The sequence below is a fragment of the Tupaia chinensis genome, unplaced genomic scaffold, assembly GCF_000334495.1.
Source record: "Tupaia chinensis unplaced genomic scaffold, TupChi_1.0 Scaffold148607_1, whole genome shotgun sequence".
NCBI classification, from domain to species: Eukaryota; Metazoa; Chordata; class Mammalia; order Scandentia; family Tupaiidae; genus Tupaia; species Tupaia belangeri.
This window is the reverse complement of record NW_006208456.1, coordinates 1,578,543-1,601,272: the sequence shown is the minus strand read 5'-3', so window position 1 is coordinate 1,601,272 and position 22,730 is coordinate 1,578,543. Positions and strand designations below refer to the sequence as shown.

Here is a 22,730-nt window from a genome sequence, read left to right as displayed (position 1 = left end):
AGCAGTTAGCGTAATGGCTATGTCGCTGGACTCCCACGTAGTCGACCGCGGTTCATGTCCCGGACCCAGTGGCTTAAAACTCACGCCGGGCACGTGTGCGTGCGTGCCCAAGATCCCGAGAGGAGAATGGAGGAGAAGGGATTGCGGCGTGACCATCCCCCCTGGGGGGTGATTTCTCGCTTTCTGTCTCTATGTCTCTCTCTGTCTGTCTGGCGAGCGCACACGCCCTACAGTGAAAATCTCTCCAAAAAAAAAAAAGATAGCACAAAAACCATAGAACAGCTCCCCCGTGAATATACTTTGGAAGCTAGGTAGAGAAGTAGTAACAAATGGGATCTGAAAGTATAGCAAGGACTGAGTAAGGTTTAACTTAATCCACAAATGGCTCAGTATTAAAAATTTTGATGACTATAGCTTATCACATTGATGAACCCAAGAAGCAAAAGGATTTCATCATTGCAATAGAGGCAAAATTGGAGGACTCATGCTTCTCAACTTCAAAACTTATTACAAGGATAAAGTAATCAAAACATCATATTGGCATAAGAAGAGATGTATAGAACAGTGAAACAGAATTGAGTGTCCAAAAATAAACCCATAGTAGGTATGGCTGATTGATTTCTAACAAGAACATCAAGATGGGGAAAGAACAGTCTCCACATAACAGTAATGGGGCAACTGGATTTCCACATGCAAAAAATGAAGTTGATTTCCAACTTCACATTATATTTAAAAATTAACTCAAAATAGGGGCTAGCAAGTGGTGTAGGGGTTAAGGTGCTGGACTACTGGGTTTGAGTCCCAAACCTAGTGGCTTCAAACTCATGCTAGGCCCAAAGTGAGTATGTACCCAAAATCTCTAGAGGTGAAGGAATTGTGGAGTGGCCATTCCCCCAGCAAGTGATTTCTTGTTTTCTGTCTGTCTGTCTGTCTCTCTCTCTGATGAGTACGCACGCCCTATAGCAAAAATCCTTGAAAAAAATTAATGAACAACTTTAAGACAAAAATCCAAATCATAAGAAGAAAGCATAAAGACAAATCTTTATAACCAAGGATCTAGCAGTGATTCTTTTATTTATTTGTTTGTTTGTTTGTTTGTTTATTTTTGGAGAGGTTTTTGCTATAGGGTGTGTGCGCTCGCCAGAAAGACAGAGACAGACAGACAGAGAGATAGAAAGCGAGAAATCACCCCCAGGGGGGATGGCCATACCACAATCCCTTCTCCTCCATTCCCCTCTCGGGAGCTTGGTCACACACACACACACACACACACACACACACACACACACACGTCTGGCATGAGTTTAAGCCTCCGGGTCCGGGACTTGAACTGTGGCCTACTACATGGGAGTTCAGCAACGTAGCCATTATGCTACCTACTGGTCCTTCTAGCAGTGATTCTTAAATAAGGCACTAAAAGCATGAGCAGTACAAGAAACAATTTTCTGGACTTCATCAAAATTAAAAACTACTGTGCATCAAATGATATTATCAAGAAAATGAAGAGAAAACTACAGAATGGAAGGCAGTATTTGGAAATCATATATCTGATAACGATCTAATATCCAGAATATATAAGGAACATTTATTACTCAATAACAAAAAGAAAACCTGATTTTAAAATAAACAAAGAACTTGAATAAAAATTTCTTCAAAAAATATAAACAGATGCCCTACAAGCACATGAAAAGATATTCAACATTAGTCATTAGGGAAATGCAAATCAAAAGCTCAATGAGGGGAAAAAAAAAACCTCAATGAGGTACTATTTCATACTCATTTGGATGAGTATAATTGAAAAAATAAAAAGCAGAAAATAACAAGTGTTGGCAAAGATAAAGAAATATTGGAGTCCTCATACATTGCTGGTGGGGATGTAAACTGGTTTAGCTGTTGTAAAAAAGCAGAATTATAGAATTACCTAATCATAAAATTACCTTATACCCAGCCATTTCACTGCTCATTTATACCCCAAAGAATAGAAAACAGGTACTTACAAAAAAAGATGTGTGCACAGATATTCATAGCATCACTGTTCACAGTAGGCAAAGGTTGAAACAGACCAAATGTCCATCCGTAGAAAAACAGATAAACAAATGGTGGAACATATATACAATGGAATATTACTCATCTACAAAAAGCAACAAAGTACTCATACATGCTACAGTGTGGCTGAACCTCAAAAACAGCAAATAAGGAACCAGCAGATGAAGTAATGGTTACATCACTGGACTACCACAAAGTTGACCATGGTTCAAGTCCCAGATCTGGCGACTTAAAACTCACACTGAGTGCATGTGGCGTGTGCCCAAAATCCTAAGAGAAGAATGGAGAAGGGATTGCACATGGTGATCCCCAGCAAATAAGACAGACATAGAAGATCATGTCATGTATGATTCTTTCTGTAAAATATCCAGAATAGGTAAATATATAGACAAAATGCATATTAGTGATTACTAGGAGCTATGTGGTAAAGCAGTAAAGAGCAACTGCTTATTGATTACAAGTTTTCCTTTTGGTGCAAGAAAATGTTTTGGAGACTGGTTTTGCAGTACAGTAGTTAAAGGGTGTGCAGAGAAAGCTGGACCCCACATGGCTAACTGCAGTTTGAGTCCCAGCTCTGGCAGCTTGAAAAACATATCGGTTTCGTATGTGTGTATGCTCAAGATCCTGATAGGATGCAGAAATGCAGGAAAAAAGATTGTGCATGTGATTACACCCTTTTGGGGTGGTGGTGCTTTCTCTGTCTCTAAGCCCACAGACGCTCTAGCAACTAAAAAGAAAAGAAAAGAAAAAAGAAAACGTTTTTGAACTACAGCATTGGGAGTGTACTAAATGATTTCGAATAGTTTACTTTAAAATGGTTGATTTTATGTGATGTGAATTACATCTCAACTTTTTTTATTTTTTATTTTTTTGCCATAGGGCATGTGTACTCACTGGTGAGAGAGAAAATGAGACAAAGAGAGAGAAAGTGAGAAATCACCCCCAGAGGAGATGGCCACTATGAAGTCCCTTCTCTTCCATTCTCCTCTCAGGATTTTGGGCACTCATGCACACGTGCCCAGTATGATTTTCAAACCACTGGGCCCAGAACTTGAGCCATGGTTGGCCATGTGGGAATCCAGTGCCTTAGTCACTACACCATCTATGGGTCTCACATCTCAATTTTTAAAACTTAAAACAAATAATTATTTAATCCTGGTATCTTCCTACCAAGATAGGAATAGCATAATAAAATATATCCTTTCTAAAAAATAATTATTTATTTAATTTAATTTATTATCATTATTTTTAATTTGTTACAGGGCACTTGTACTCAGCAGAGAGAGAGAGAAAGGGAGAGAAAGTGAGAAAACAGGCCTAGGGCTTAAACCATGGTCAGCCACGTGGGAGCCCAACCCCTCAACCATCATGCCACCTGCTGGTCCCAATATAATATATTCTTTAAATGATTGAAAAGCCATCCCAGAATCATACATAATGGTGCAACATTTACATTATATTTGAGAAGGAGGCAAGAATGCTCTCCAACACCACTATTATTTAGCACTGGTTTAGAATTGGTCAGTAGCTTTGGGCAAGAAAATAAAAACTAAATGTTGGAAAACAAGAATAAAATTTTGACTTGTTTTCACAGATGATATCTGTCTCAAAAACCCAAGAAAAATCAACCAAATAATTGTTTTGATAGGAAATTCTAGTATGTTGCTTCTTATAGGGTACACTGAAATTAATAGGTAGAAAAACCAGTTTATCTAGTTGTTTCTGGCAGAATGTGGATTAACCTAACATAAAAATACTCCCAATACAAATATATAGAAATGCAAGATAAATTTTCAAATAACCTTTTTCTCTTAAAACATAGTTGAGCTTTCAGTAAAGATCGTTCTTTCCTTTTGCCACTGTTTGAGGAGAAATTGGCAAGCAAAGTAGAAATGGTGTTAGCTGATAAAACAGCCTAGGAGGAAAAAAAACTTCTGAGTTCAAGTCTTTGGTTTCATCATGTGTTTTGAAGGTCTTAGACTCAGAAAAAGGAGAGGATTAGAGCTGAGAATCCAGCATAGGACCAGATCTCTTTAAATAGGCTTTATAACCAATGAAATAGAGAACTGGAAGAAAAAAAGTAGCAAAATCAGCATCAACTTGCCTCTCTTTAAACCCTGGATGGGGAAAAAAAGTCTTGCAGAAAATATCTAAACCTCTAGTTTGGACATCATGTATTATGTGATATAAGAATCCCGAAATTAATATAAAATAGTTCTTAGGATACTAATATAGCCAGGATACTGTTCAGAAACAAACTCCACAATACAGAATGCATGAAATTTCACCCAAACAATTGAGCTCCAGTGAAGATGTGTTTTTAATTTTTTAAAAATTGTACATCATTTGCAGAAATTCTCAGATACAAGCATAATACAATAAAGAATACGCAGAGAATTAGATTCTAAGAACTTGAAATAATAGACTACAGAGAAGACTATAAAATATATGTATATAGTCATCAGAGGAATTTTTTAAAATGAATTTCAACTATAAAGAAAACATAAGACAATGCAAAGAAATAGGTATATTTGATAATCAAATCTGAGTCTCTAAAAATAAAAAAACTGTTAATGAAGTTGAACTTAGTAAATAGGTTAAATAGTAGATAAGGCCTAGCTGAGATGAGAAATGGTAAACCAGAAGAGAGATTCGATGAAAATACCAAGTGCAGCAATGAAGTAATAAAGAGAGAGAAAATATGAAAAAGAAACAAAGAGACATAGATAAGCAAATTAGATGTTCAGTAGCATGAATAGGTCCATTAGAGTTCCAGAGTGAGAAAAGAGGATGAATTTGAGTCCTTCTTGTTTGAATTTGTAGATGAAATAAGTAAACAGGATAGGATCAACCCACAGCACGGTGGTCAAGGCAGCTGGATTCCATATGACCAATGGCACAATTTGAGTCCTGGACCTGGCAGCTTGAAAAACATACTGGACAATTGTACATGCATGCCCAAAATCCCAAGGGGAGAAGGAAGAAGGGGGATGGAGGAGATGGGATGGTGGCATGGCCATCCTTACTAGAGGAGTGCTATTTCACTTTCTGTCTCTCTTTTTCTCTTTCTCTATGGCAAGCACACTCTCCCTATGGCAAATTAAAGAAATAAATACATAAATAAAAAAATTTTTAAAAAGAATCAAATTGGGTAAATAAAAATTAGTCTGATACATGGGCCCAGCAGTTAGCATAATGGCTATGTCGCTGAACTCCCATGTATTCGACCATGGTTCAAGTCCCGGACCCAGTGGCTTAAACTCACGCCGGGCGCGTGTGTGTGCGTGCCTCAGATCCCAAGAGGAGAATGGAGGAGAAGAGATTGCGGCATGGCCATCCCCCAGGGGGGTGATTTCTCACTTTCTATCTCTCTTTCTGGCGAGCGCACGCACCCTATAGCAAAAATCTCTCAAAAAAAAAAAATTAGTCTGATACATATGTCCAAATGCTTTTTTTTTCTTTTTGAGAGATTTTTGCTATAGGACGTGTGCACTCAGTAGAGACACAGACTAAGTGAGAAACCACCACCTCCGCTCTCCCCCACCCCCATGACCACACTGCAATCCCTTCTCCTCCATTGTTCTCTTAGGATTTTGGGCACTCACACACATGCACCTGACGTGAGTTTTAAGCCATTGGATCTGGGACTCTAATGCAGTCGACCATGTGCAAGTCCAGCACCTTAACCACTATGTCACCTACTGTCCCCTGTCCAACAGATTTTTGACAAGTGTGCCAAGTCCATTCAATGGAGAAAAATAGTCTCTCTTTTCAACTGATGGAGTTGAAACTAGTGGATTTTCAAATCAAAAGAATTGAAGTTGGTCTCCTACCTTATATCTTATTAAGAAATTAACTTGGGGGGGAGGCGACAGGTGGCATGGTGGTTGAGGTGCTGGATTCTTACATGGCTGACCACAATTCAAGTCCTGGACCTGGCAGCTTGCTTTCCTGCTCCCCTCCACCACCACCCTGATCTCTCTCAGTCAAATTTTTTAAAAAAACAATGATAATGATAACAAATAAAATTCAATAAATAATTTTTTTAAAAGTTAACTTGGGGTTGGCATGGTGGTTAAGGCTCTGGACTCCACCATGGATGGTCATGGTTCGAGTCCCAGACCTGGCAGTTTGCTTTCTCACTTTCCCTCTCTCTTTCTGGTGAGCATGAGTGCCCTGTATCAAATTAAAATAATAACAATAAATAAAATTAAATAGATAATTCTTTTTAAAAAATTAACCCAAGGGACTGACAGGTGGCATGGTGGTTAGAACACTTGGACTCCAATGTGGCTGACTGTGGTTTGAGTCCTGGATCTGGCAGCTTGGTTTCTCACTTTTCCTTCTCTCTCTCTCTCTGGTCTGGCTAGGCCAGAAAGATGACAGCATGGCGAAAAATACCTATCTCTCGTTCCTGATGTCACTGTCGCTTTTTCCTCCCCTCTTCTCTCGTGTGTTCTTTTTCTCATTAAAAAAAGGAGAGAAGGAGATCAACAACCTAAATAAAAAAGCAGAAACCATAACATTTTTTAGAAGAAGGCACAGGGCATTCATTATATCTTCATGGCCTGGTAATAAATTCTTGGCATGACACCAAAAGCATGAGCAATAAAAGATAAAGTAGATAAACTGGATGTCATTAAAATGAAAAACTCTTGGACATCAAAGGACATTATCAAGAAAATGAAGAAGCCAAGCATGTTAGTATATGTCTGTAATCTCAGCTTCTTGAGAGGCTGAGGTAGGAAAAGCATGAATTCCAAGCCAGCCTGAGCAACCTAAGAAGACTATTATTGGGGAGGGTTAGAGGAGGGTTCAGTCAAAAAACTTTCTTATAGGATAGCAGAAATTATCTGGAGATCATGTATCTAATGAGGCTTCTATCTCTAAAATATGTAATGAACTCTGTAACTCAAAAATTTAAAGACTAGGGACCAGCAGTTAGCCTAATGGCTATGTTGCTGGACTCCCATGTAGTTGACCGCGGTTCAAGTCCTGGGCCCGGTGGCTTAAACTTAAGCGGGTGCGTGTCTGTGCATGCCCAAGATCCCAAGAGGAGAATGGAGGAGTAGGGATTGCGGCGTGGCCATTCCCCCTGGGGGGTGATTTCTCGCTTTCTGTCTCTCTGTCTTTCTGGCAAGCGCACGCCCCCTATAGCAAAAACCTCTCCAAAAAAAAAAAAAAAATTTAAAGATTCATAAGCTAATTAAAAGGGCAAGGGCAAAGGGTAAGAACTGGCATTTCTCCAAAGAAGGTATATACATGTGGCCAGTGAACACATGAAATGATAGATGCTCGACATTAGTAGTCATTAGAATCATGCAAATTAAAACCACAATGAAATACCACCTCAGACCGATTAGCATGACTATATATTTTTTTTAGAGATTTTTGCCTTAGGCCATGTGAGCTCGCTGGGGAGAGAGACAGAGATAGTGAGAGGGAAAGTGAGAAATCACCCCTTTAGGGGGTGGCCACACCACAAGCCCTTCTCCATTCTCCTTCTGGAATCTTGAGCACAGACACACTTGCTCCCAGTGTGAGTTTCAAGCCACCTGGTCTGGGACTCGAACTGCTGTCAAGCATATGGGAATCCAGTGACGTAACCGCTGCGTCTTCTGTTGGCCCCAACATGACTACAACTTTTTTTAAAAAGAAAGAACAATAAATGTTTGTAAGAATATGGAGAAATTAAAACCCTTGTACAATGCTAATAATAACATTATAGAAAATAGTATGGCAGTTCCTCAAAAAGCTAAATATAGAATTGTCATATGACCTAGTATTTCTGCTCCTGGTACCCAAAGGAACTGAAAGCAGACATTCAAACAGATACAAATGTTTCTCACTTTCTCTCTGGCAAATGTACTCTCTCTATAGCAAAAATCTCTCAAAAAAAAAAAGGGAAAGAAAAGCAAAAATTAATCTATTACCCATACACATACATGAGACTGCAGAATACCAAAGATTAAGAAAAATGTTAAAGCAACCAGAAAGAAAAAGACAGTTTATATACAAATAAAAATATAACGGGTTACATACCTATTAGAATGGCCAAATTTCAATAAGAAGCTCCCACCTGTCTTCCAAAATGACTGTATAATTTTGCATTCCTAGCAGTGAATGAAAGTTTGTATTGCTCTACAACTTTGTCAGCATTTGGTTGGATTTTGGCCATTCTAATAGGTCTCATGTCCTAGAGACTTAGAGGAAGGGAATCACAACATGACCAGACCCTGTGAAAGGAGCTCATCTCTCTATTTCTCTCTCTGTCTCTCTCACATACATTCTCTCTCGCTCTCTCTTACATTTGGCTGTGTACTCTGTCATTATGAATAAAGAAAGAGTCACATCAGCAACATGAAAGCTTAGAATAAGCTGAGGCTTTTATTTTTTGCAATGTTATATAAAGAAGATGAGTAAATAATTGCATGTGTAACAGACAAATCATGAAGTATTAACAAATGTGATTGTTGTAGCACTTTTTGGTTTCTGACTTCATTATCAGAGAATTATGCTAAATTGGAAGGATAAGTGGTTAAAGACAGAATTGAAATTTAGGATAGTTCAAAGAGATTTTAAGAGTATTCCAAATAGAGCCCAGCAGGTGGCATGGTATATGTGCTGTTGAAGCGAGCACGCAGCAGGTGGCACGGTGATTAAGACGTTGGATTCCCACATGACCCACCAGGGTTCGAGTCCTGGACCTGGCAGCTTGAAAATAATGCCAGCCATGTGTGTGTATGTGCCCAAAATCCCAGGAGGAGAAGGGATGCAGTGTGGCCTTCCCCTTGAGGAGTGATTTCTCACTTTCCCTCTCTCTCTTTCTTTCTGTCTCTATGGTGAATACTCTGTGACAAAAACAAAAAAAGAGTATTCCGAATGGGTATCTGGGAGCACTAAGAAAAGCTTGAGAATGTGACTGTTATTAAGCACTGAAAAATAATAGTGAAAGAAATGTTAGAATAATGCTGAGGAAATGCTCTGAGCATCATAAGGGTAAAAATCAGATTTGGAACCAGCCAACTTGCAGTTCAACCGAAATCTTCTATCATTGTTAAATAAATGTCAGTTTCCTAGCTACATCCATTACAAAAGGATTGGTGACTTAAAATCAGTAGGAACATGTTACACAAAATAATTTCCTATTTCAGAGTCATTAGACCAGTAAATCTAAAGAATGTTAAAAGACTTTTAAAAGAGCTTGATATTTAGTGAAATTTTTTTGGGTGGGGTAGTCTAGAGGTCACATGCACTTGCTATAGAGAGAGAAAGCACCATGGGGTGTGGTCACAGTACAATCTCACCTTCGTTTCTGCACCCCCTCAGGATTTGGGGCACATGTGCACATGCATCCATCATATTTTTCAGGTCACTGGGGCTGAGATTCCAGCTATAGTTGGCCATGTGGGATTTAGCTTTCTGTGCACAGTGCTCACCCACTGCATTATGGGGCCTGCCTCAGTGAAACATTTTTAGTATCTTATAGATATCCTTGTGGAGTAGATGAGAAATGTGCATTAGATGATACTGATAGTATAGTTTGGTAAATTTATAGTTGATTGAACTTTAATTCTTAGGAACATAGATTAACTGAGCAGCAACATTTGTTTTTTTTTAACATTTGTGTGTGTGTTTTTACTTTATTAAAATACTGAGTTTATTTCACGTGTATATTTTTGTCTCCCCACAATTTCCATGTCTGACCACCACTACTACTGTGTCCTATCACAACATTTCATATATACTTAAAACCAAGCAAAGGGTGGAGTTCCATCTTTAAAAACTAAACAGGCATTCTTGGCAATGGAACCTGGACAACATTTATCAAACACAGTAGGGAAAATTCTCACTCTGCATTATAAAAAGGACAGCCAGATATCAACTATTACAGAAATGAAATAAGACGGAAAATTTTAACAAACTGTTTTAACTATTTTCTTAAAGAGACTTCCTCCACTGCCAGAGATTTTGAATAGCCTCCTGATCAGTCATCCAGAAGCAATTCTTGACATAATTGATAAACTTGGCTTCCACTTTGGGAAGAGAACCACCTTTTTCTATACTTGCTTGCATTTTTGCTTTAATGTCTTCTACAGAACTAGGTCCTTTTGGTGTTTTAGGTGTTTTTTCCTGTTTTTTTGAATGATTCTTGACCTTTTGATCTTGGTGTTGATGGTTTTGAGTCTTTTCCATTCTGGTTTGATTTTTGAGCATTTTTGCCAGGAGTATCTCGTATAGATTTCTTCACTGGAGCTTTTTCTTCTGTTTCCTCATCTTCAAAATCATCATCATCATCATCATCATCTTCAAAATCATCATCATCATCTTCATCATCATCATCTTCATCATCATCATCTTCGTCAGCAACAAGTTTTACTTTTTTCTGTGGAACCTTGCTTCCACCTCCAGGGGCAGATCGCTTTCCAGATATACTTAAGAGTTTCACGTCCTCTTCCTCTTCTTCTGATTCTGCATCTTCCTCCACAGCTACTAAGTGCTGTCCACTAATATGCACAGGCCCTGAACCACACTTCAATCTTAAGACCACAGGTGGTGTTATTTCAAAGCCCCCAAGGGAAACCGTTGACTGTACAGACATTTTCAGTGTTGCCAGTGTTACTTTAATTGGACTGCCTTCATAATTCGTTGCCTCTGCTTCAACAATGTGCAATTCATCCTTTGCACCAGCCCCTAAACTAACCGTTCTTAAAGATAACTAGTGTTCATTTTCATCATTATCCACTTTAAAGTGATAATCTTTGTCGGCCTTTAGTTCACAACTGAAAAGATAGTTCTTGGGCCTCAGGGGGCTCATGTCCATGTCCATCGAATCTTCCATGGGGTGGTGGCACGCACTTGGGTGGGCGAGAAGGCGGAAGGAGGTAAACGACTACGGCTACCGAAAACAGCCAGGTAGGACGGAATCACTCCAGGGAGGACATTTGTGTTTTTTGAAGAGATAGAAAAGTAATATATAATTGTGACTATCACACCTTAATCATGACTTAGTGCTGTGCAGCATTTTAATTTGTGTTTGTCAGATACCAACAAAACACAAAAGCAGAAGAACCATTATTCCTATGGATGACCAAATTAAGATTTTTCTTTTTAGAGAGAGATTTTTACTATAAGGCACCAGAAAGACAGAGATAGACAGAGAGACAGAAAGCGAGAAACCACCCCCCAAGGGGGATGGCCACACCATAATCCCTTCTCTATTCTCCTCTTGGGATTTTGGGCATGCACGCTCATGCACTCCACATGAGCTTTGTTTTTGTTTTTGGTATGTATGTATGTATGTATTTATTGTCATTCATTGTATATCAATACAGTATACAAAATGAGATTTTTCTATCCAGTCTATATTGTATATTGGCTCAATCAAGGATATTATCATACATGTTATCAACAAATAATTTTCTATTTCTTGTTTCTTATATATTTTGCTTCTCCTCCCTTGATTCCCTACCTCTCACCCTCTGCCAACTCCCCCCCTTCTCCCACACTGTCTCTGGTATGTACAGTTGTTTTCCATGCCTTTTTCCTCCCACATTTTATTGATTCGCTAAAGATTTTAATTGAAGACTTTCAATAGCAAGCACAGCTGATATATATATATTTAGGAACGCATGTCTGACTTTAGGCATAAACCTCAGTGAGTAAAATGAACATACTATAAAGTAGCACCTCGCTGGGGCTATATAGCTTACTGCAGTCATTAAATAGATATTAATAGGTATTTTTTAATGTATTTTTTTAATCTCAAAAAAAGTTTTAGTTTTAATAGATCAAAATAAAAAGATGTTAAGAGAAATTTGCTTAAAACTTAGAGCCAGGAAAAGGTTCGGATTCAGTTCAAATGGTAGGTGAATCTATCAACAGGTCAAGAGAAGACAAAAATCCTTAAATATGAAAATCAAGCATCAAAGAAAATCAGTAATGTTTTAGTCTAACGTAAAAAAAAAAAAAATTCTATATCAGACTCATGTAAGTAATCTCTTTTCTGTTGAATTTGCAGCGTTACCATGATCTGGTCTTTCCATTTAAACTTTGGAAGTTAACATTCAACTCCAGACTTATCCCTACCATTAGGCTGGCCATTCTCTTGGTTGTTTCTTGTACTCTTATTTCTATGTGTCCAACTTTAGTTTTCCTAGTATAGCACTCCCTTCAGCACTTCTTGGAGAGCTGGACTGGTGTTGGTAAATTATTTTACGTTTTGTTCAACTGAGAAATTTTTTTTCCATGTGAAAGATAATCTTGCTGTGTAATAGTATTCTTGGTTGAAATTGTTTTCACTTAACACTTTGAATATATTTTCCCATTCTTTCCTTGGATGCATTGTTTCCAACGAGAGGTCCGATGTTAGCCTTATAGGATATCCTTTGAAAGTAATTTGACGTTTCTGTCTTGCCAATTTGAGAATCCTGTCTCTGTCTGTGGTTTTGGTCAATCTGGCTATGATGTGCCTTGGGAAAACTCTTCTTGGGTTGATTCTATTTGGGGTCCTTTGTATTTCTTGGGTCTGGATATTTGAGTGCCTCTCTAGGTTTGGAAACTTTCTTCCAGGATTTCTGGAATAGATTATCAATGCCCTTATTAATTTCTTCACCTTTTGGGATACTGATAATCCAGATGTTTGGACATTTAATGGTATTTACTATTACTTGTATGTTATTCTCATTTTTGGGGGGTTATTTTCTCGGTCTTTTTTGTGAATTTTTCTAGGTTAGAGTTTCTGTCTTCTACAGCTGAGATTCAGTCTTCTGCATGATCTAATATGCTTTTGATATTTTCAAGAGAGGTTTTGATTTTCTGTATTACAGCCTTCATCTCTAACAATTCCATTAGATTCTTTTTTATATGTGTCTCCTCTTTCAGATCGTGCAAGAATTTCCTCACCTCCTGGAACTCGGTGTCTCTTTTGTCCTGTATCTTCTGGAGTTCATTGTCTCTGTTCTCTTGCATCTCTTTTAGCTTTGTCACAATGAATACTTTAAATTGTTTATCTGACATTTGTATGAGTTCCCTTGTATTCTTTGTAGAGGAAGAAGAGTTATTTTTTTCCATTAGGGGTGAGCTATTTTCTTGGTTTCTCATTTCTTGTGCCTCTGCAGTGGTTTCTGGTCATATGATGGATTATACATTTTTTTCCAATTTTTGGAGTTACACCTGAGCAATCAGGAATGCAGAAGGAGATGACCTGTAGTCTGGCTCCGGGCTAGACTGGGGAGCAGGAGGGTGAAGTCTGGGCAGAGGGTCTTCGGTGGTCAAAATCCCACCCCACGTGAATTTTAAGCTACTAGGTCCAGGACTCAAACCATGGACTACTACTTGGGAGTCCAGCGACATAACCACTACACCATCTGCTAGTCCCCAAATTAAGATTTTTTAAAAAGTCTTCAAATTCAGTGATCTCAACCTATCCCGCTGAAATTTGATTGATTGATCCATTCATTAAATAATGTATTCAGCACTATATATATATGCCATACTCTGGTGGAAAGTACACCTGAATGAATATAATGAACACAAATTTCCTCCCATGTGGATCTTACAATCTAATGAAATAAAAACCTTTGAGAGCTTAGGTTAGGCAAAGATTGCTTAACTCTAATATCCAAAGCACAATATGTTAGAAAAAGTTTAACCTCATCACAATGAAAATGTCTGCATTGCCAAAGACATAATTAAGATAATGAAAAGAAGGTCCAGCAGGTGCCGTGGTGGTTAAGGTGCTGGACTCTCACATGGTTGAGTGCAGTTTGCATCCTAGACCTGGAGGCTTTAAAATCATACTGGGTATGTGTGTGTGAGTGTGTGCCCAGAGTACCAAGAGGAGAATGGAGAAGGAATTGTGGCATGGCCATTCCCTCTGAGGGTTGTTTTCTCACTTTCCCTCTCTGTCTCTCTCCCTGATGAATGCATATGCCCTCTGGCAAAAACCTTTTTAAAAAAATGAAAAGATAAACCACAGATTTGGAAAAACCATTTACAAAACATGTCTGCAAAATGATCGAACCTCTGTGTGGTTACTGAACTTTATGTATTTGTCGTTGCAGAACTTTATGTTTTGCCAGATCTCAGAACTTTAAACCAAAAAGAATAAATTTACTAAATGATTTTTAAAATGAATATATCTACCCATTAAAAAAACATGTATTCTTGAGGGCCAGCAGATGGTTGAGTTGCTGAACTCCCACATGACTGACTGTGGTTTGAGTCCTGGACCTGGTGGCTTGAAAATTATGCTAGGGGGTGGGGCAGGCTGACAGGTGGCATGGTGGTTAAGTCACTGGACTCCCACATGGCCAACCACAGTTCAAGTCCCGGACCTAGTGGCTTGCTTTCTCACTTTCCCTTTCTCTCTCTGTGGTAAAATTAAAAAGTAATGATAACAATTAAATACATACTTTTTAAAAAAACCAATGATATCTAAGAAATAGTCTTACTCAAAAATTACAAAAATTCAATGATTTTTTTTTTAGTTTGCTCAGTAATGATGAACTCTGATAGTAAATATTCTAAGATATCATTAAGCTTCCCAGTTAGCCTCATATTAAAAATGCTTTTCAAACTGGAGCTTCCGAAATTTAAGAGGGGTTGAAGAAGTATTTATGATGAACTTACTTTAGATGTTTTCGCTGAGATTTTAGAGGGTCTTACTTGTTACTGACAGTTGTAGCCCTACCAGAGTGGAATTTGCTACATGAAATGGTTTTTCTTTTACCAAGTTGTGGGGGGGAAATGTAGTGGAAGGGACTTGACTTTTAAATTCTCTTGTAAAAGGAATGAGAAATTAGGGAGCATTTTCCTAAATTATGGTGAAGTCAAGAGAGAAGACCCTTGGACTTTGGAGTTGTTAATATAAGCTATATTTATCCCTTAGTAGTTGTGTATGCACCTTTGCCAAGTTATTCAGCATTTCTGAACCTCATTTTCTTTCCTCAGTTTAAAACTCAAGTGATCGTGTATACCTTTCTGAGTGAGTATTCAGTAAAACAAAATATATGAATCATCCAACACAGTTTCTGGCACCTGGTAGATAATCAGTAAATGTTTATTTTCTCCTTCCTGTACTCACTTTGGCTTCTTATTTACACATTATATGTAGGAGCTACAGAACCAAAACATACATAGTTATTTGAAGTTTAAAAACAAGTATGTTCAATAGAAGTGGTAAAAGGAGCAGTCTTACTTGGTTTCAGACCTGAGGATTAAAGCATCCAGTTTCTTACTATTAAGTATAATGTGAGGTTTAAGTTCAGTCTCAACTGAACTATCGTCAAGTTCTCTTCCTTCTGTTATCTGCATGTTCCTTTTGAGTTTATCCTGTTGTTTTTTATTTCAGTTATTTTATTTATCAGTTTAAATTTTCTACTTGATTTTTTTTTTTTTTTTTAGATTTTCTGTTTCTTTGCTGAGACTTTGTTTTTCTATTTTTTTTCAAGATCATTGCTTCTTTGGACATTTTTATAATAGCTGCTTTAAAGTCTTTGTTAGATCATTCCAACATCTGTATAATCTTGATACTAGTATATTCGGATTGTTTTTCCCACGTGAGTGAGTATGTTTATGATTTCTTCATATGTCAAGTAGTTTAAAATGGTGTCCTAGATGTTTTTGGATATTGTATTGCGAGACTTTGGGCCTTAACTTAATCCTTTAGAGAATGTTTATATTTTTGTTTTAGTGGTCAACCTAGTTAGTTCTCAGACTTCAAATTCCGGCTTTCCTTCTGAGGACCATAGTTCCATTATCAGTTTTCAAAGGCCGCATTGCTATGTGATCTGTCCTGTGTGTGTATCACCTAGTGGTCAGTTTAGGAGCTAGGCAATTGTCTATTTTTGCTCTCAGAGCCCTTGGTATGCTGATTAGGATCAAATCCTTACCTGAGGAGCTCCAGGGAAAGCCCAGGAATTCATAAACAAATTCATGGTGGTGTTTTCTCATGCTCCTTCCTTGCTATGTTTTCTTCAGTACTTTCTGATTTCCTGGAGTTCCCCTTTCTGATCTTCTTGCCAGGAAACTGAGATTCTGATTATTCTGCCCTCCATTCCCACAATTTCACTCCTATCTAGGATCGACTGTAGAGAGAGGAAAAAAGTAAAAGGAGAGTTGACCCCATCTTCCTGCAATCTCCATTCCACTAATCAGAGAAGTAGATTCCCTTCCCTTAGAGGTGTGGCTCTTAGAGAGTTTTGTTTTGTTTTGTTTTCTAATTTTATTTATTATTATTTTTTAATTTGCTGTAGTTACTGGAGAAACAGAGAGGCAGAAAGAGATGGAATGTGAGATATGAAAAGTGAGAAAGCATACTGACAGACAGGTCAGGGACTTGAACCATGGTTGGCCATGTGGGAATCTAGCACCTAATGACCACACCACCTGCCAGCTCCTCTTGCAGGTTTTCATTGTTGTTACTTGGCCTGGAATTTCCTGGTGGACTGGGGGCCATGACAGAACCAAGAAAAGAGAGGTAAATAAAAAGGAATGGGGGAACATGGGAGTCCTCAAACCACAGGGGATTTCTGGCTATTTAGGAGATGCCAAAGAGGTAGGGGGAAGAAAGTTCAATGACACCTTGAATTCTGATATTCTCTGATTCATCTTCTGTTTACTTTTTAGAGATCTCAAAGAGTTGCTCATATACTCTGTCCAGATTTTATGGTTTCATTCGATGGGAGGGATAGGGTTTAGTATGTCTACTTCATCTTACCTAGAACCAAAACTTTAATTAAAAAAAAAAAAAAAAACATTTATATTACTGTCACCATTCCTCCTGCTTTTCTTTTTCTCTCTCTCTCTCTTTTTTTTTTTTCCCAAATAATTTTCATGTGCTTGCAGAGAAGTGGGAGCACCCTTCCATTGTCTATGGTCAGGCTGCAATCTCTTTTCCATTTCTCTATCCTCTTGTGATTTGGGACATGCTCACATACATGCCTGGTGTGTTTCTCAAGCCACCTGGGCTGGCTCCCCTTCTGGTTTTCTAATCCAGGACTGTTCTTAAACTAAGGTTCAGTTCAACTTGGATTATATTGCTACTTAAAAAAAAAAAAAAAAACTGCTTTTATTTGCTCTCTGTTGTTTCTAAGTTAAAGAGCGGATTCCTTATTTCAGCACTCACTCAGATTCCCCAGCTGCATATATTTCATAATCTTATTCCAGCCAAACAAGTATACTTGCTGATATTGTTATTATTTTTAAATTACTTATTTAATTTTATTTATTATTATTATTATTTTAATTTGCTATAGGGCACATGCACTCACCAGAGAGAGAGAAAGTAAGAAAGCAAGCTGCCAGGTCTAGGACTCAAACTGTGGTCGGCCATGTGGGAGTCCAGTGACTTAACTCACACCACCCACTGGCCACAATATATTTGTTACTCTTTTCCACATCCATTACTTTGTTTATATAACTCTCTCAGCCTAAAATAGTTTCTTTTATTTTTCTTTTTTAGTTTTGCTCGAGTAACTGTTGAAGGAGTAAATGGACTGTTCTGGGAGTCATGCCTTATTAAGAACATTTAAATAGTAAACTACATGCAATTACAGGGGGGCATCATGATGTCTCCAGGCCCAGCAAAGTGGTTTGAGGAGTGTTCCATTCCCATTTAACAATAAGTGAGCATGTGAAGTCTTGTTTTTACCATATTCTGTCCCCCCAGGACAAAATAACAGTTCATTAGTTTTTACTGAGTATATTTGTCGTTACTTTATTTATTTATTTTTTTTGAGAGGTTTTCCCTATAGGGCGCTTGCACTCGCCAGACAGACAGACAGAGAAAGTGACAAATCACTCCCCAGGGAATGGCCACGCTGAAATCCTTTCTCCTCCATTCTCCTCTTGGGATTTTGGGCATGCATGCACACGTGCCTGGCATGATTGACTTTTACTTTAAAAAAAATTTTTTTAACAGAGGTTTTTGCTTTAGGTCACTTGTGCTTGTCTGAGAGAGAGAGAGACAGAGACAGTGAAAGGGAAAGTGAGAAATCACCCCTCAGGAGGGATGGCCACGCAACAGTCCCTTCTCCCTCATTCTCCTTCCGGGATCTTGGACACGCATGCACACATGCCCAGTGTGAGTTTCAAGTCACTGGGTCTGTGACTCAAATTGCCGTCAGCCCTGTGGGAGTCTAGTGACTTACCCACTATACCATCTGCTGGTCTTCTCTCCATCAACATGAATTTCAAAGCCACCAGGTCTGGGACTCGAACTGCACCGACAGCCATGTGCTATCCAATGCTTTAACTCCGTGCCGCCTACTGGACAATTTTCTTAACTTTGCCATTTCTGCCTCTTCAAATTCTACACATCTTTTAGAGCTTAGATGTGCTACTTTCTTAAAATTTGTTTTCGTTATCTATCGTTATGTGTTCCCCATAAGAGGAATGTGTGTGGGACAACAGGTGGTGTGGTAGTTAAGGGCACTGAACTCCCACTTGGTCAACCACGGTTTGAGTTCCGGACCTGGTGGCTTGCTTTCTCATCCACCCCCCACTCTGTCCCTCTTGGTCAAATTAAAGTAAGGAAAGGAAGAGGGAGGGAGGGAGAGAGGAAGAGAGAGAAAGAGAAAGAATTCTTTAAAAAAAAATGTATGATCTGTTTAGCCTTTGAAAAATTGTCACTTTTCTTTGTGCCTTTTTTGTGATATGACTGTATACTTTGCCTTAGGATTATTTTCATAAGTAGAGATATGATAACTGTGTCTGGCATAGGCTATTATGGTTCAGATCTAATAGAGTCAGGTAACATTTAGTACATACCATGTGTTTTTCACTTAATTATAACAACTCTTCGAAATAATTCATTTTTATTTTTAGAGGTTTTGTTTGTTTATTTTGTTGCTGTAGAGCACGTGCATTCACTGGAGACAGAGAGAGAGAGACAGAAAGTGAGAAATCACCTCCCAGGGTGAGGGCCACACTGCAGTTTTTTCTTTTCCATTCTCCTCTGGGGATTTTTGGGCACACACGCATATGTACCTAGTATGTTTCAAGCCTCCAGGTTTGGGACTCAAACCACAGTAGACTGCAGTGCCTTAATCACCATGCTACCTGCTGGCTCCCCTGAAATAATTATTCTAAATCTCATTCATGTGAGGACACTAATGACAAGTAAAGTAACATTATCTTACAATGGCTGTGAGTTTCTTGAGTGCAGGAATTTTAATACTCAGTTTTCCACCATCTAATACCTACCATTTAGTAGCTACTCGATAAGTATAGCAATAACCCTAACGTTTTTCTTCTTTCTGCAGTACCTCGGCCACGTAGAGGTTGATGAATCAAGAGGAATGCACATCTGTGAAGATGCTGTGAAAAGACTGAAAGCTGTATGTATTTGATGGTCGCCAGTGTTGATCTATATGCCATCAATATTTTCTTAAAAGATTGTACTCACTCAATGTCCAGTAAACATAGTGTTTTTCTTAAAACAAAAGATATGCACTTACTAGTAAAAAGTATATCCTGTCATCCATCTAAAGATATAAATGATAAATTCCAACCCTTTCTGTTTAGGCCAGACATTATCCAAAAGGTACTTTTGATTTATAACCCATGTAAAAATAAGTGGTATGAAATGTGATAAAAAGAATAATATTCCAAAACCAGGATGAGGCTGTTAATGTCTTAACCAAACTGCAATAACTGAGTTATAAATTATTGATTTTAAATTTACTATAAGAAACAGGTTTCTTCAAAAAATATAAAAGAAAAAGATAGTTCTGTGATGCCTAGTGACATTTAATTTGGGGGGACTTCTTACGATCTTGACTTTAACTCCACAATTTTCTTTCTTTATCCCTCTGATATAAACAATTTCCACTGCCTTTTGCATCAACCTCAGCACACTTGAAATGAAGAGCCCCTTTCCAGAATCATTTCCTTTGCCTGTCAGACCAGACAACACATCCCAGGCACACCTGCATTTTTAGTAAGGGGAGAAAATGGGTTCGGAGTTCATAAACGTTCAGATTAAAGGTTAATTTCATATTTACAATAGGCTTGAGGAATTTTTTGACAGCCTTCCTTCTCTCCAGTGTACATGACCTTTCCTCACTTTGCTGTGAAAGCTTTAAGCATTACTGTTGCATGCCCTTGCCCCAAACAATATTCAATACGTGTTGCTTTGGGTTTGCTAGTATTGTGGGCTGCCACAAGTTTAACTACTAATGAGTGCTTTTTCCCTCCCTCAATTGGCTTAGTAATCAAAACTTTTCAGCCTCTTCATATATTTTATATTATCTCTATCTATGACTCCTCAACATGAGATACCTAAAATTAAGGAAGCAACCGACTCAGAGAGGTAAATTTTATTTTGGATTAAATCCCCAAATCTGTTGTAGAAGAGAAATAAGGAGAAAAATAACTGATCATAGTAACAAAGAACTAAACAAACAACAGAAAAAATGCAGACACACATCCATATATACGTACATACACTAAGGAATAAAACTTTTAACAGACATAAAAATGGAAAGTCTGTTGAGAATGATGTATATGGTAATATCTTTGACTTGATTGACCCACACTGTAAACCATATTGTACACTATAAAGATGACAGTGATTAAATGTAAATTAGAAATCACACAATAAAAAGTGAAAAAATATATACACACATACACATGAACTTTACCTCAGATTTTGGTCATTTAAAATATTAAAAGATTGAAGCTTTTCCTAGTTTATATATGCTCTTCATCATTTATGTTAAAAGGACTTACGTTCATATATTATAGTATAAGAAACTGTAGTATAAAGATTTATCATGTTACCTGAATATATCCCTGGTTAAATGCTATCTCAGATCATTTAATTTTTCATTTTTGCCAAAACCAGTTTAAAAGGGAAATAAAAATTAATTCCTTTTATAGCAAGATAATTATAAGTTCATCTAGAATAATAAGATGAATTTAAAAATGTTTTTACAAAGTAATGAAATTACTTTCCCTGCTTACAGAATATTGTTACTAAAGACTGAAAGCACAAGGCAAATCAGTGAAAGGCTAAGAGGACCTGAAACAAATAGTTTGTTATTAATATCTTACAACTTTTATATACCTTATAGTTAAAAGATTGCTGTGAAATGAGCCTTTAGAAAGTTTTTTAAAATTATTTATTTACTTAACTTTATTTTTTATTATTATTATTATTATTTAATTTTATATAGGGCACATGCGCTCACCAGATAGAAAGTGAGCAAATAAGTCACCAGGTTTGAGACTTGAACCACAGTCAGCCATGTGGTGATCTAGCACCTTAGCCACCACACTGCCTGCTGGTCCCCAAGAAAGTTTTTTTAATGCAGAGAATGGTGACTAAAGGATGATTTAAGTTTGTCCAGAAAATATTGAGAAATGATATTTAGTTATTTAATAGCAGGTAATCCTCTTAACTGCCTAGTTTTGGGGTTTTTTTTTTTTACCTATTTTAACTAGAAATGTCTTTTATTACATAGGTAATATGTATTTATTATATAATATACAAATGAACAAAAAAGTACATAAATAAAAAGTGCAATCCCAGAAATTGCCACTATTTAACTATCTAGTTTTTTTGTTTTATTTATTTATTTTTAATGCCAGAGGGGACACACACTAGGAGACAGAGAGAAAGCAGCTACCCCTACTCTATTTCCCATCTACCATGCTGCCTAGTCACACCACAATCCTTTTTCTTCTAGTTCTCCATCCCATCAGAATCCTGGGTGCATTCATGCCTGTGCCCACCTAATATGGAGCCACTGGGGTCAGGGGATTCAAACTCTGGGTGGGCCTGTGAGATCCAGCTGTTGATCTGCATAGTGCCTAACCACTGCACCATAGGGCTAGTCCAAGTAGTCTAATTTTAAAACTAAATTTTTATTTAAGTGAATTTTTTTGTTTCATTTTCTCTTTTCAGTTTTTTAAGCCAAGAAGATTATAGGCTATAAGCATGATTATTTGAGACATACAACTGTTTTAAAAATAAACTTTAATGAGTTTTTATATATACCAGGAATAGGAACTAAAATGCCATTTAAAAAATTATAACAGTTTCTGCTATGCAGTAGTCATTCAGAAAATATTTCTGAAATGAATATACAGAAAACAATCCAGTCCTCAATATGTGGTTAAATTAAATCTTACAATAATCATCATAATCATATCTTATGTTTAATGTTTTAAATTCAGAAAACCCTTTCACATTGCTCTAAAGATATCATTTCCCCCATGGTCTTTTATGACTAAAAGGAAGTTTTACATATTATTGACCTTTGCTTTTTGGACATACTTAAACTTTAGAACTGTGAGGCAAAATTGACTATGTTTGGACTTCTCACGAAGAAGTTATTTAAAATTGCTCAGACAAACCCCATATAGGAGACTTGGAGCAAATGCTTTCTATAGTTGTGTAGTGGCAAAAATGTGATATGAAAAAATAAGATTCAATTTTTGGGTAACAGGTAAATTTGCTATTTATTTTGCTCAATGAAACTTCTCTCTCCTACTGCTACACTGTGTATCTTGCAAAAGATTTTGTCTTCAGGATGCTGTTCAGATTATACTAGACCACATATACTTGTGATTTTTAAATTCCTTTCATGTTTTTATTATGCAGAAATTTATGGTTGCCTTTTTTTCCCTCTGACCAAACATTCATCAAATACCCACTGGGGCTCTTTAACCTACTG

General features: G+C 37.4%; 1 protein-coding gene and 1 pseudogene across 11 annotated transcripts in view; one reads left to right on the top strand and one right to left on the bottom strand.

Moving 5' to 3' along the window:
- The window catches only part of NUMB (NUMB endocytic adaptor protein), a 163,650-nt gene that overhangs the window by 97,564 nt on the left and 43,356 nt on the right, over positions 1–22,730 (top strand). For all 11 annotated transcript variants that reach the window (XM_027769114.1, XM_006170520.2, XM_006170522.2 and 8 more), the window contains one exon: positions 19,314–19,388. In XM_027769114.1, coding sequence (XP_027624915.1) covers positions 19,314–19,388 — 75 coding nt within the window. The remainder of the gene's footprint in view (positions 1–19,313; positions 19,389–22,730) is intronic.
- Positions 9,890–10,962, bottom strand: LOC102499366 (nucleophosmin pseudogene; annotated as a pseudogene).